Source organism: Fusarium flagelliforme, assembly GCF_020744385.1.
Source record: "Fusarium flagelliforme strain FIESC 12 MPI-CAGE-AA-0113 chromosome Unknown B0J16scaffold_4, whole genome shotgun sequence".
NCBI lineage: Eukaryota > Fungi > Ascomycota > Sordariomycetes > Hypocreales > Nectriaceae > Fusarium > Fusarium flagelliforme.
In genome coordinates, this window is record NW_025763506.1 from 314,186 (window position 1) to 327,313 (window position 13,128).

General features: G+C 47.9%; 6 protein-coding genes across 6 annotated transcripts; 3 read left to right on the forward strand and 3 right to left on the reverse strand.

Moving 5' to 3' along the window:
• The first annotated feature begins 619 nt into the window (after positions 1 to 619).
• Positions 620 to 2,217, forward strand: B0J16DRAFT_121379 (secretory lipase-domain-containing protein). Its single transcript, XM_046121604.1, has one exon. The coding sequence runs from the start codon at positions 851 to 853 to the stop codon at positions 2,207 to 2,209; it is 1,359 nt and encodes a 452-aa protein (XP_045982270.1). The 5' UTR covers positions 620 to 850; the 3' UTR covers positions 2,210 to 2,217.
• Positions 2,218 to 2,561: 344 nt separating this feature from the next.
• Positions 2,562 to 3,396, forward strand: B0J16DRAFT_414116 (uncharacterized protein). Its single transcript, XM_046133410.1, has 2 exons — positions 2,562 to 3,054; positions 3,119 to 3,396. Exons 1-2 carry the CDS (start codon positions 2,605 to 2,607, stop codon positions 3,245 to 3,247), a joined length of 579 nt encoding a protein of 192 aa, XP_045982271.1. The 5' UTR covers positions 2,562 to 2,604; the 3' UTR covers positions 3,248 to 3,396.
• B0J16DRAFT_414117 (uncharacterized protein) lies at positions 3,317 to 7,730 on the reverse strand (the record flags this gene model as incomplete). The annotated part of the gene is made up of 10 exons (XM_046133411.1): positions 3,317 to 3,546; positions 3,607 to 3,691; positions 3,748 to 3,858; positions 3,909 to 4,211; positions 4,260 to 4,615; positions 4,668 to 5,016; positions 5,068 to 5,457; positions 5,534 to 5,548; positions 5,612 to 7,590; positions 7,658 to 7,730. The coding sequence occupies 10 exons, from the start codon at positions 7,728 to 7,730 to the stop codon at positions 3,317 to 3,319; spliced, it is 3,891 nt and encodes a 1,296-aa protein (XP_045982272.1).
• Positions 7,731 to 8,717: 987 nt separating this feature from the next.
• Positions 8,718 to 9,911, forward strand: B0J16DRAFT_286011 (uncharacterized protein). Its single transcript, XM_046124071.1, has 2 exons — positions 8,718 to 9,518; positions 9,572 to 9,911. The coding sequence occupies exons 1-2, from the start codon at positions 8,855 to 8,857 to the stop codon at positions 9,676 to 9,678; spliced, it is 771 nt and encodes a 256-aa protein (XP_045982273.1). The 5' UTR covers positions 8,718 to 8,854; the 3' UTR covers positions 9,679 to 9,911.
• Positions 9,828 to 11,947, reverse strand: B0J16DRAFT_398013 (heterokaryon incompatibility protein-domain-containing protein; the record flags this gene model as incomplete). Its single annotated transcript, XM_046132356.1, has 1 exon — positions 9,828 to 11,947. Exon 1 carries the CDS (start codon positions 11,934 to 11,936, stop codon positions 9,828 to 9,830), a length of 2,109 nt encoding a protein of 702 aa, XP_045982274.1. The 5' UTR covers positions 11,937 to 11,947.
• A 65-nt stretch (positions 11,948 to 12,012) lies between these two features.
• On the reverse strand, positions 12,013 to 13,057 carry B0J16DRAFT_340268 (uncharacterized protein). The gene has a single exon (XM_046127655.1). The coding sequence runs from the start codon at positions 12,981 to 12,983 to the stop codon at positions 12,147 to 12,149; it is 837 nt and encodes a 278-aa protein (XP_045982275.1). The 5' UTR covers positions 12,984 to 13,057; the 3' UTR covers positions 12,013 to 12,146.
• Between the last annotated feature and the right edge of the window lie 71 nt (positions 13,058 to 13,128).

The window sequence follows — 13,128 nt, forward strand, 5'->3', positions numbered from 1 at the left end:
CGACTCAAAGACGTCATCAGTCAGCATTCATCGCAGAACAAGTCAATCTGAACAATCCAGCCATTCATCAGTTGCAACAACCTCCGCAGGCTCTCATCGAACGCAATTACCATCCCACCTGGTGTTACACTAGTATTAGTTCCCGAATACCATCGAAGACCGTCCGTTCGCCTATCGACCCGCGCTGAGACGGTCCCGAGCTACGATCTGTCACCCAACGCGTGACCAAGCCAACGATACAAGACGAGAGACCACCCACGAAGAAACACCACCCGTGACCAATAAAGCAATGGCACTTTACTTGCGAATCCTCTTGCCAGTATTGAGATCCCGTGGATGGGCACATCGTATCCCCCATCACCCTCTCGTAGTAACTGCGCAATCCCATCGTGCCGCATGAACCCAATTCCCCTCCTTCATGCCATATTTGGGTCTTTTATTCATCCAACGTCAGATCTTACCCAACGGCCCTCGGACTACCGTAGTCCGATCCAACTCCGCCTTGTACATAATACTCCGCCCAGCTTATAACCCAAACAAGGCACAGCTAAGCCAGCTCAGCCCGGATCCTCGGGTCAATGCTTGGTTCCACTACGAAAGACAAGGCTGGCGTCGCCCTCCTCATTCGTCAGAAACCATCTTGGCCCCAAAACTAGCCGTCATCGCGATGCATCCATGGATCCTTTCAGGATTTTAGATCCGTCGAGGCTTGGGTTTTAAATCCGTGAGGCTTAACGGATCCCTCGGATGCGTTGTCGTCATTCTCCGCATTATAATGTTGCCCGTTAAAAAGCCCACCGTTTGCCTGTTTTCGTAGATACAGTATCTCAATTCCACCGTACTTCATACAATGGCCATTCATCGTGTCCTGGCTCTTTTGAGCCTTTGGTTGGGCATCGCCGCAGCTATCCCTTCATCTCATATTTACAAGCGTGCTGTATCTTCCACACCGCTCCCACCAAGTCAAGATCCCTGGTACACCGCACCTGAAGGCTTCGAAAATGAAGAGCCCGGCACTGTTCTCCGTTTACGTCCTGCTCCTGGAAATCTGACTTCAATTGTTGGAAATGCGTCTGCTACGTATAACATTCTTTATCGCACCACGGATAGTCGGTATAATGCGACATGGGCCGTTACGACGCTGTATGTTCCCAAGCTGGGACCGAATAGCACCGCTGCAAGCCTTTTCAACCAGAGTGCTATGATTTCGTATCAGGTTCCTTATGATTCGGCAAATGTGGATGCTAGTCCTAGCTACACTGCCTACGCTTCTGGAGGCACTGATTTGTTCAACCAGGCTTTGGGTCTGGGTGTCTTCTTGAACGTCCCTGACTACGAAGGTCCTTTAGCTTCGTTCACTGCTGGTGTCATATCAGGCCATGCAACCCTCGATTCCATCCGTGCCGTTCTGTCGCTCGGTCTTGGCCTCAACTCCTCTTCATCCCGCGTCGCCCTGTGGGGATACTCTGGAGGCGCACTGGCCAGTGAATGGGCTTCCGAGCTCGCAGTCCAATACGCTCCAGATCTTATGAAATCTGTCAAGGGAGCTGCCATCGGTGGAATTACACCCAACATCACTGCCGTTCTCGACGCAATCTCTGGAAACGACGCTGCAGGTCTTGGACCCAGTGCTATCCTCGGCATCACTAGCCAGTACCCTGAGGTGCAGGAGTATGTCATCTCTAAGCTCAAGACCGACGGACCCCAGAACAAGACTGGATTCCTTGCTGCGGAGAACCTCACCGTTGCTGAAGCTGGCGCCGCCTACGAAAGCCTCGATATCTATGATTTCTTCACAAACGGGAAGGGCCTGCTACGTGAACCTCAGGTCAAGAAGGTTATCAACCGCGACGGAATAATGGGCTACCACGGCGTTCCCCAGTGGCCCATCTTCGCGTACCAAGCCGTCAACGACGAAATCAGCCCGATTGTCAACACGGACAAGTTAATCGAGCGATACTGCGAGGTGGGAGCGAATATCCTCTACCAACGCAACTCTGTAGGAACACATTCTCAAGAGTTTGTGCTTAGCGCTGCTCCTGCTATTCAGTGGTTGGCGACTGTTCTGACGGGACAGTATGCTAGTGTGTATAAGACTGAGGGATGTACTATTCAGAATGTGACGAGGAATAGTACTGCTCTTCCTTTTAAGAGGTCGCTTCCTTTGACCAAGAGGCAAGGGCCTAATGGGGTGTTTAGTTTGTGGTAGTTGATTGGTGGTAGTTTAATCTATGATAATGCTTTGGATAATGGTTCTTATCTGTTTATAAGTTACGATATTTACATAATTCTTTCTTGATGATAACTCATGGGGCCGTTCAAGTGAAGTCATTAAACCTCCAGGGAATACAGAAGATCTTGCGTGGTATTAATCCTGCGATATCGTCATGCACCATTGACCCGCTCGTTTTAGGCATCAGCCGAGGAGATTGCTCAGACAGAACCAACAACCCAATAGGGACTTGTCACGTTTTATATAATGGCCCGCAATAGTTATAAATTGCTAGCTAAGTAAGATTATACCTTCTCAAAAATCCCCTCAGATCCTTTTGTCAGTTCCTATACCTTCCCTTGACGTCAAAATAGGTTGCTAACCTGCACGAAATGTCTAACCCTCCAATACCTCCCCCGCCACCACCATCCATCAATTTCCGGGCCCCTCCTCCACAGATACCACCACCTGCCGTCCCCGAGGATGGACCTCCTGGGTCTCTTCTACTTCACCTCGTCATGTACAGCGGAGGCACCTTCAACAATCATTGGAACTGGTACATCCGATCAAGCCACGATCCATCTATTGGCACCATAATCCATGCTCCTGGCGATGTACACAGTGGCTTTCGATTTGAGATCAAAAGGTATCATGACTTTAGAGACGAGCCCAGTATGCCCCTACATATTATCCCACTGCAGTGGATCGATGGCAAATACCTTGATGAAACGGCTATGCTTAACAATGGGCACCGGGTTGATGATGATAAGCCTGTTTGTGAGTTTGAGAGAAGTGTTCATAAGGTCAAGCCCCCGGGGAAGTCGCTCAACTCTGTCACATCTGTGAGTACAATCCAAAGCCGTAGTGTGAGATCGAATGATTGTATACTAAGGCGGAAATGTATAGCGAGTCCCTAAAACGAAAGTTGTTCAGAGGAATTGCCAGACTTGGATCGTAGAATCTGCCGATCAATTGGTCACAGATGGCATTCTGCATGCAGACATTGCTATCTACCTCCATGCTATCAAACAGTAGGGATGTATATCTGTATTTCCTTTGAAGGAGACACATTCATTCAATTCAAAGTCTAGTTCAGTCCTGAACCTAATTCAGTCCATTCTCTACGTCCTGCTTCGGCTGCCTAGAGCGCCTCTTCCTCATAGATCCCAGATAAGATGGAACCCCCTGTGTAGCCGGCCTGTCCTTTGGTCTGGAGACTCTAGACGCTCTAGTTGCTGTTCTCTCTGCGAAAGACTGTCGTTGTTGCTTTGTACCTTTGTCCGCGTGATACATATAGACACCAGCAGCCGCAAGGAAAAGTAGCGGCACCGTAACTAGTTATAAGTAATTAGTATTCTAGCAGTCCACGCTTCCCTGTGTTACGAACAACGTACAGACTATGGCTAAAGCCCATGCAGGTGCTTGAAGAAATGAAGAGACATCGAGTGCAAACAGAGAGGTGAGAAAGGACATAGGTAGCTGTTTTGAATCCCAGTCAGACCTCTGTTATTGAGGATGGAGTAGCCTTTACTTACAAACCATACGGTCACAACAGTGAACACCATCACGGTTTTTCCTTGCTTCACCGCCTGTTGTGCTTGGAAATTCGCAAGCTCACTCTCTTGGAGGGAAATAGTACTAATGAACTGTCAAGCAACATCAGCAGAGAATATCGGGGTCCGAGAAGAGCACTGACAGCATCGTGCAATTGATTTGCGTTGTTGTCAAGTTCGATGATATCTACTAGCACATAGGTAGCTATGAGATCCTCTCTCCTCCTGGTCTCACCAGCCATTTTTGATCTGACGATTAGTTGGTATCTGGCGATAGTCTTGAGAATATTGAGTTCGTCTCGAACGTCCTTGATCCGATGCAGTTGTGATGCGCCCTCGCCCAGCGCGCGGTCTAGTTCTTCCATAGTGAACGATCTGTACCCGGTTTCTTCTAACTGACGTTCTCGGTCGCTGAAGAGACTGAATAGCTTAGACTCTCTTCTTCCCTATTCCTTGTTAGTCTGGAAAGGATCATGTCAATTGTTTCAACTCACTATCTCATTGACGTGATCAGAGTAAACTTGACGAATGGACCGTTGTTTACGCCGTGCTAGTTGCTGAGAGACGACGCCCTTGTCGTCATCGATAGTTGGTACTTGCGTCTCATCGCTCCCTGTGTTTGCTTCTGGATCCTTTTGGGTATGTTCGCCGCTGACATATTCTTCCTTTCTCTTCTGCTCGTACGCATAGATACAGTAGTCGGCAATCACCCTACTCATGTCGTTGGCCGAGACTGGTTGGGCTCGATAGCTTCCACTCTCTACCTCATTGTCAATATATTTGAGGACATTGGCTACAAGATCGTCCTTTTCGTCATTCATTGTAGATGATGTGCACGAGATCAACCACCCTTTGGAGACTCTTGTTAATGGATAGCTTACTGTTACCGGTTGGAGACTTACTGTCATCAATAATCCAGATCCACAACTGGCTAACACGCAATAACGGCCAATAGTTCCGACCCTCTAAGCCATTTGGATACAGGTATTTGGTTACCACCTGAGTCCTGTTGCGCATGTTCCTCTCTTCGTTTGAATCATCTGCGAAGTGATAATAAAACTCGTCCAGCGTCGAGGGTTCGTGGAAAGCCGAGGCTTTGTACGCATTCAAAAGCGTGTTGCGCTTTTTGAGGTCACCCAAGATTTTATTCTCTGTGGCATCGAGAGACTTGACAGCCGCGCTCTGAGAATAGTCCTCTGTACATACGTTGTCTTCGTCACGATGATAGAAGGAAAACTCCAGGTATGGCATCTAGAACACTCGATCAATTCTGCGACGGAACTGGGTTTCTTGATTACTTACATATAAAGCAGAGGCGCCCAGGAATTTAGAATCTGACTCCTCAGTCGTTTTAGTGCTGTCTTTCGAAGTAGAGCGCTGGTCCGTGTCACTATTGTTGCTGCTTTGATCGTCGTTCTCGCTTTCGTCTTGGGCGTCTCCTAGGCTTGCTGTGCTTGGTGCCGCAGTTGAAGCTGCGCTATTCACTTCCTCTTTACCAATATCTGACCCATTGCTATCAGCGTCACCCTTTCTGTCAGTTGTCCTTTGGCGCTCAACGTAACGCGGGCGCATCAATCGCGAAGATGAGGTCTGATCTGGAATCTGGACCCAACTATCCCGGAAGAATGACATGATTCCTCGATTCTGGGTTTCTCCGCAATTCTCGCGTTTCAAGATCTTCTTCGCGACATTCTATAGCCAACAGACCGTCAGTTTGTGTAAAATACACGGCTGCTCCGCCAGGTGTTTCCCCCTGTAAACCACTTACTTGCATCCAATCCATCTAGAAATCCGTCAGTTAAATCATTCGTTCCACTTGTTCGAGACTCAAGAAGAACCTTCTTACATTAGCTGATGGCAGGTGAACCCATGTGAACTCGACTTTGTCCATCACTGTATCCATGTTTTCTCCAGCCTCTTCTGCTGGTAGGTCTTTCGGTATATATACCTTTTTCATTATCCTGTTATACGTTTCAGTAAAGACTTCTATGGTGTCTTGCCCATATACGATATTTTTCAGAGAGTGAAATCGGTAGACTTGACGGGAACCTATAGAAGAGTTGTGGTTCTCCAACACGGTCGCTCGAACGTCTGATAGTGCCTTCAACATCTTCTCATCAGGTTCAAGTAGGGTCAGGACCTCGACACTTTTAGGCGGCCTTTTGACAAGAAATAACTCCAGTATCTCTTCCAGGTCCCGAATATCTTGTTTCCCGCTGTCCTCATCTTTCTTGTCAGAATGATGCGTTGCAACATCAGGCCTTTTGCCTTTGTCGACACCACTACATGGCAGTGTACTTGTAGTGTTCCTGAATTTGTCAAGCAGATCCCTGCACCGTTTATAATCAGAATTGAGAGCATGATGGTCGAGTGTGGTCTCCTCAAATCGCGCGAGTATGCAATTAAGAAGAGGTCCTTGAAGACGGTAATACATCAACCATTCCATCACTTGCCACGAAGAGGAGTCAAGATCTCCAGGGACATTCTCAGCAGCCGAGGATGTGGATAAGACTTGTTGCGCTAACGTATGACGTTGCACATCAGCAATCACCCAGTAAAGAAGGTCCTTGTCGACGTCCTCTATGTCTGTGCCAGGAGGGTGCAAACGGATAATGAGGGTATCGAGAAGTGGGCGAAGGACCTCCACCATACCATCTTCATCAAATACAATATCGAACGCCGTCTCGAAATCACTGTCGATTGCCAATAACAAATGGTTTGAAATACGGTGCATAATTTCCAGGGCGACGGAGCAATCACGAGCTGATGTCGCGGATATGATTGCGAAGTGAAGCGCAGTTCTCTTCTTGTTGTCCTTCGCATTGACGTCAGGATGAAGCTTAAGAAGAGCATTAATAAATCCTTTAATGCGTGGATATTCTCCGTTTCCTTCATATGAACTGTCACAATCACTGTGCTGTTTTGGTTCGTGCGCGTAGGTATTGACACACAATTGCATCAACGGTGTTGTGCCTTCATTATCGGGTATGTCAAAGTGTTTTCCAACCAGTGTCTGAGAATGGTCCACCAGAATTTGCAGGATGTCATACTTGCTTCTTGAGACTGCTGTGAAGAAGGGTGTCCATCCATCAAAGTCCCTGAGATAAAGATCCGCATTATGTCTTAGAAGCACCTCGACCGTCTTTTTTTTGCCGTGGTAGCAAGCCATGTTAAGTGGGGTCTGTCCCTGTAGAGACTCCCTTTGATTCAGGAATTCTCTTCCTGCACCAAGCAGTTGAGGTATGACGGCGTAACACCCGTAACGGCTTGCCCAGTGAACTGGAAGGAAACCATCCGAGTCTAGGTGCTCAACTCGAGCCCCTTTCTCCAACAACAACTTCACAAGTTCGGTGCTTTTCCCTTGGCAAGCAAGCTGTAAGGGTTGTGCCTTGTTAGAGTCTTTGGCATGAATATCTGCTCCATGACTGATGAGACAATTCGCCATCTTGTAGAACCCTTTCCTTGCCAGCATATGTAAACCAGACTCTTGGAGCTTATTCGGGGCACGAGTGTTGATCTGATCCTTCCAGCCTCTCAGGCCTTTCTCGAGATCTGCCGACCCAGTTTCGTCATCCTTCGCTGCCTCTATCAGGTCGTGCAGTGTCGTCTGCATAAGTTGGGACGAGTCGACGTGCTCCTCATCGTCCGTCTCATTACTGACTTTGACACTTGCTGGGTCCTCTGAATCTGTGGAAAGTCGCGGTGCCGCCAACTCAATGGCTACAACTTGCTCGAGATCGTCACTGTCGGGCACCTGGTCATTGCTCTCACTGTCAGTTGTGGTATCTAGGTCTTCTGACTCAGCCATGCCTGGTTGAGGATGACCTATGAAAGCTTTTGCGAGAACAGATCCACAAAGGTTTACTTGGCAAATTCACACTTTCTATCGCACAGAAGTAAAGAATTCGAAGTTGAGTGAAAGATGGAAGATTAGAGAAATGGCAGAGTTTTGTTGTGAGGGGCATACTAAGAAAGAGGGTCACCTAGGTACCTCTATTACTGATCCCGAGACGCGTTCTCACGCATTGCAGCGTGCATTGGCCGGAGAGACCCCCACACTGGCGCACCGAACCGCATGCAGAAATGCCATCGTGATGGTGGTTGACACAGAAAGCTCCTCATTCTCGACTCAATAACTGTTCGTGCTATGGAGAGAGTAGCGCTAACAGTGTTTCCCTATAGAGTTCATGATCACCGAACAAAGGTGGTCCTTTGAAAATGATCAAATTTTCTTTTTCTGCACCCAACATCAACACGTTAAAAGCGCCCTTTGCAAACTGGCCTATAACAGACCGGGCCGGTCGAGCCTAGATACGCTCATAGATGGTACCGTTACATCGAGTGGCTGCTTATCACCTTCTAGCTCCTCACCTTTTCCCCTTGGCGCTCCAATAATAATTCACGAGTGCTGAGGGCACATGGATTATAATCAGGTTTCTTCTTTTAGCTGCTGCTGTGTCTTACAACCACTCTCTGCCCAGAGATTAATCGAACCTAGAACTCCCAGATGTTAGTGAGCCTTTCGTACCAATACTGCACTCTAATTCTACCCTGGACCCTAATGTAAATCAACCTTGCATTCAAGAACAAAAGAAAAAGAGTACTTGTAATTAATATCTTTAAAGAAAGAAGTTTTAGTATTTATTCAAGACGCTTTTATATGTTAAATGCTGTTAGTACATGAAGTACAGACTTACAGTCTTTTTCTTTTCCGTTGGAACTCGATGTTAGTAGATCCTTTCTGAGGATTTGAAATTCTTCGATTGGCAGAACTACGTAACTAGTTCTCGCGAATTCCTATGGTGCTCGAACCAGCCGTCGGAATCTCTTCATTCTATAAAAACGTTAACATGGTATTGGTGTAGTCTTACGTGCGTCCGAAATCGCAACTGACCATGTCAGCTTATTAATTTGCTCACGGCAGTCGAATTTGTCACAATGTCTTATTAATCATGATCATGATATTGGCATATAAAAAGTAGGGAAAGTTATCAAGATATAGGTCTCAATGGGCTTTCACATCATAACACTTTTGCCATTTAACACAAAAGAAGCCTGAATCAAGCATCGCAGTACTTGCAATCCAAATATGTTTGTCCAAAAGATCACTAGCCTTCTCTGGGCATCAGCTTTACTTTTCGGTTCTGCTCAAGCTTATACACAAATCAACCATGATTTGCCTACGCGTAACATCGCGGGTATATCAGTCGTCAACACCCCAATCGTCAAAGCCGCTGAAACGTTCGCCTTAAATCACAGCTCACATGCCGTTTACAAACATGTCATGCGGTCCTGGCTGTACGGTGTCTTGATGCTAGATGCAAATGAAACACTGAGCCGCAATGTCGACCGAGAGATTCACGCTGTTGCGACTCTTTTGCATGACCTCGGCTGGGACAAGACAGAAAACTCACCCATTGTCAGTACTGATAAGCGATTTGAAGTCGATGGCGCAATCGCGGCGCGCGAGTTCATTCACACCCACAAGGATGGAAGACACTGGGAGCATCGAAGGGTCCAGCTTGTGTGGGACGCAATTGCGCTTCATACTGAACGATCCTTGTCCTACTTCAAAGAGCTAGATGTGCAAGTTGTGTCGAAAGGGATTTCGCTCGACTTTTCTGGCCCTGCTTTTGATGTCTCAGCGGAGAAGTATGCTGCTGTGGAAAGGGTGTATCCAAAGTTCGACTTGAAGGACTCGGTTAATTCAAGCTTTCTATGGCTTTGTGCCACGAAGCCTCAAACAACGTATGGTAAGTTGATCGTTGAATTCCAGCTTGCGATCTTTTTACTAAGCCTCTAATAGATACTTGGATGCAGCCTTTTGGGGAAAGATATGTTGAGGGATATGATCCAAAGGGGAAACAAAGAATTGATATTATTTTCCAGAACCTTACCACTGGAAGAAACTGATCTAATGCAACTGTTATGTTGCGTGATACAGACAGGAAGGAGTGCCATCGCAGATTGTAATTGACACAAAGACCCAGGACAGGTCTTGGGAAAGAGGTTGGTCGGCAGACTGTCCATGGACTTCATACTAGTAGCCATTGTTGCACAGTCTAGACGAGGGTCACACCCCCCAAGCATATATCTTCCGGCTCAACAGCCTCTCCATCCATAATACCATAGACAAAGCATTCCCCGATAAACTTGAACTTACCTTCACTCCCTACTGATCGCAAAACATATGGCACCGGACACCTGTCAAACACGTACACAACATCTCCCACCGCAACACGTCTAGGGAAGAGACCCAAGTATCCCTTACTTGTGATGCCCATAGTTCGACCTTTCAATGCGCGTCTCAAGGCTACGCGCGCCTCTTGAAACGTCTGGCCCAGCGTGCGTCGACCTAGGCTAGAAAGCTCCATTCCGCCTTTCCCTTTGGGGCGTTTTTGTCTACCCGAGTATGTCTGCCCCGGAACTGAGTGCGATGTTCCGATCGTCTCATCAATGAGAAAGCTGAATATCTCAGCGAAAAACGGCTCCTGTGATTTTGAAGCGGTTTCCTTCCTCCATGGCTCTGAGCTCACTTTGTCGTATCTACCGGCAACAAGAGTGTTCCAGAGAGCTTCAAAGATACATCCCCCATATGGTCCGTTCTTCTGCATCTGTGAGACAAAGGCCACAGCGGTGATTAGGACCGTATTTCCAGTCATTGGGCTTTGGTAGCTGAGATCCGGATTATCGAATGTATCTGTAACCTTGATGACGGTGTCAATAAGCACGCCTGGGGTGGTGAGTTCATCGCCATGAATCTTGGCCATGGGCTTCCCCTTGTTGTTGATACGGTTGGATGGTCCACATGCGTGGTATATACCACTAAATGCAAATGGTGTATTGAGTCCAATCATTGAAGGGGGTACCCGCCAGTCAGGAGTCCAGGATGGCAGATCGGGTGACTCGTGATCCACTGCTCCTAAGACCAAGGGTAGTCTCATCAAAGAGTTTGGGTCATCACCCCGTATGTAACCCACGGTCACATCTTTGTAAAGACTGGCCACAGTGTAGTCAGATGCATAGCTGACTCTAACTGCTGCCTTGGCCTTGTCGCCAATGAGCCCAAGAAGGCCATAGACTCTGTCTTTAGGGTCCCAGCATTCAGCGTTCCGGGTATAAGCCAAGAACGTGAACAAGTCTGGGTGACTAGTACGCTTCATCCACTCGATGTTCAACATTACTTCACCCAGCGGCGCATGTATAGGGATAATTGTGGAGAACTTCTCACCCAGCTTGGACGAAATACCACATGTGTTCAGATACATGCACGCGTCTGCGAGAGTCTTCCACGGGAGGAAGAAGTCACCGCAAGCAAACCACGTATCCGAATGCCATGAAAGTACCGCTTCTTGAATAACCCAGACCCGTGTAAACCACTTTCGTGTCAGCAGTTCACACAGATGCTCCCACACCTTGGAGTCAGGTTCTGGAAGGCCGAGCCTTTCCAAGTCGGGAAAGTCAGGGTTGTGAAGGGCGAACTGTAGGCATGAAACGATCCGTTCGAGTAGTCGCAAGGCAGAATCAGACCCCTCACTGGCCTCTCCAAGCCAGATAACTGTGTTTGTCGCGAGCCTGTAGATTCTGCTCATAAGTGGGATCTGCTGTGCCTTTTCAATGTTGTCGTCCTGGTTGATGCAGATTTGATCGATCCACATCATAATAGAGTCGACAGGGTGGCGGAACTGCCTGATGGCAGAGTCGAGCGACGTCGTTATGTTCTTGACGAAGCCGTCACATTCTATACTGCAGTCAAAAGCGTTGGGACCCCATGTATAGCTCAAGGCGGTGAAAAAAACAGGCTTGGAATAATCTGTGCTGGATATTGCCCATTTTGGCAAACAATTAAGAGCCAGGTGGTCAAATTCGACTGTACAATAATGCAGAGCTGCTTCCAGCCTTTCTGTGCCTATTCCTGGTTTAATTTCAAGGACACGAATCTCGTACGGGTTGGTTATTGGTTTGTATAACCCTTGACTGGGGGCGCGGGGTAAGCATGACGGAGACGCCTGGATGTCGGCGATGAAGGCATCTAATCGTTCTTGCGGATATGAGCCTGTCCCCGGGCGAGCAATGAATGAACTGTCATGGGTAGTATGGATCTCTAGTCCGAGACCCTCGAGGTCAAAGGGGATCTCGGCAGTCGTAGACATCTCAGCCTGCAACGTCATAATGCTAGGAGAAGAACTCCCGATCGCAGTCTGATTCAAATCCAATTTACGGCAGTACCAACCGCATCAACTATTGCTCCGATCTGTACTATTTGAGGTATGCATATCTAGCGTCAATAAACGCCACTGTTTTACATACAGCCTCAACGCTTCCAGCGTGCCAAAAAGGAATGCATTGCTGACGGGGGACCAACACACCGCCAGAGACCGTTATCTCCAATAATAGAAAGCTACACCAATAACAACAGCAATGACAGGCCCAGCAACCTTAACCCCAGCGATAGTCATATCCCGAACATTCTTCTTGGTATTCGCAGAATGTTCCGCACGATCATTCAATCTCGGAAAGGGCACGTCCGGAACATCCTTTCCAAGGAACTCACACAGCGGCTCCCATCCATCCCCAAGATGATACTCCAGATACCTTCCACCCGCAGCCTCACGAACCTTACTGTAGTATTCCTCATACACATCCCTCGCACGCGGCTCGATAGCTGCCATGGAGAATTCGTTTACACCAAAGAAGCCACTGTGGATCTTGATCATCGTGTCTAGTGCGCGCAAACGAACAACATGTCGAATGATGAAACTTTGGATGAAGTTTACATCGAAAATGCTTTGCAACAGCTCTGATTTGAATGAGGGCCACCAAGTTTCGAACTTTCGTTGAACGACGACGATCTTTGCGTCGGGATAAGCTTTGATAAGCTCTAGATTGAAAGTGGATGCGATGTCTGTGACAACGTCATACTCGCCCCAAAGGGATTGCCAGTCCTCTCTAGTAAACGGCGGTCGTGGGATTGGCTTTCCGTCAGGGCCTTTGTACGAGTAATTGGGAAGTGAGACAATATGAGGCCACGTTGCTTCAGCTGCATTCTCGACAAGTTCCCAGGGAATGGTATACAGGTTGTCCCGAGCGTGATGGGGATTGTAGCCTAGGATGCGATATGCTTCGGTCATGGACATGGTGCCTGTACGGTAAAGGCCTGCGTGGATGATTTTGAGGCCATCATCTTTCGAGGCTAGAGATCCTTGCGTGGATGCCATTCTTGTTGATTGTGGAGTTATTAAGGGAGATGGGAATATTTGGTCCCGGCCAGGAGTATTTATCTACGTCTGCTGTGTGACATAAGCGCTATCTCGGAGCATTCCCCCGGGCTCCGAAATAAGCGTAAGCCTGTTGACGAGACAT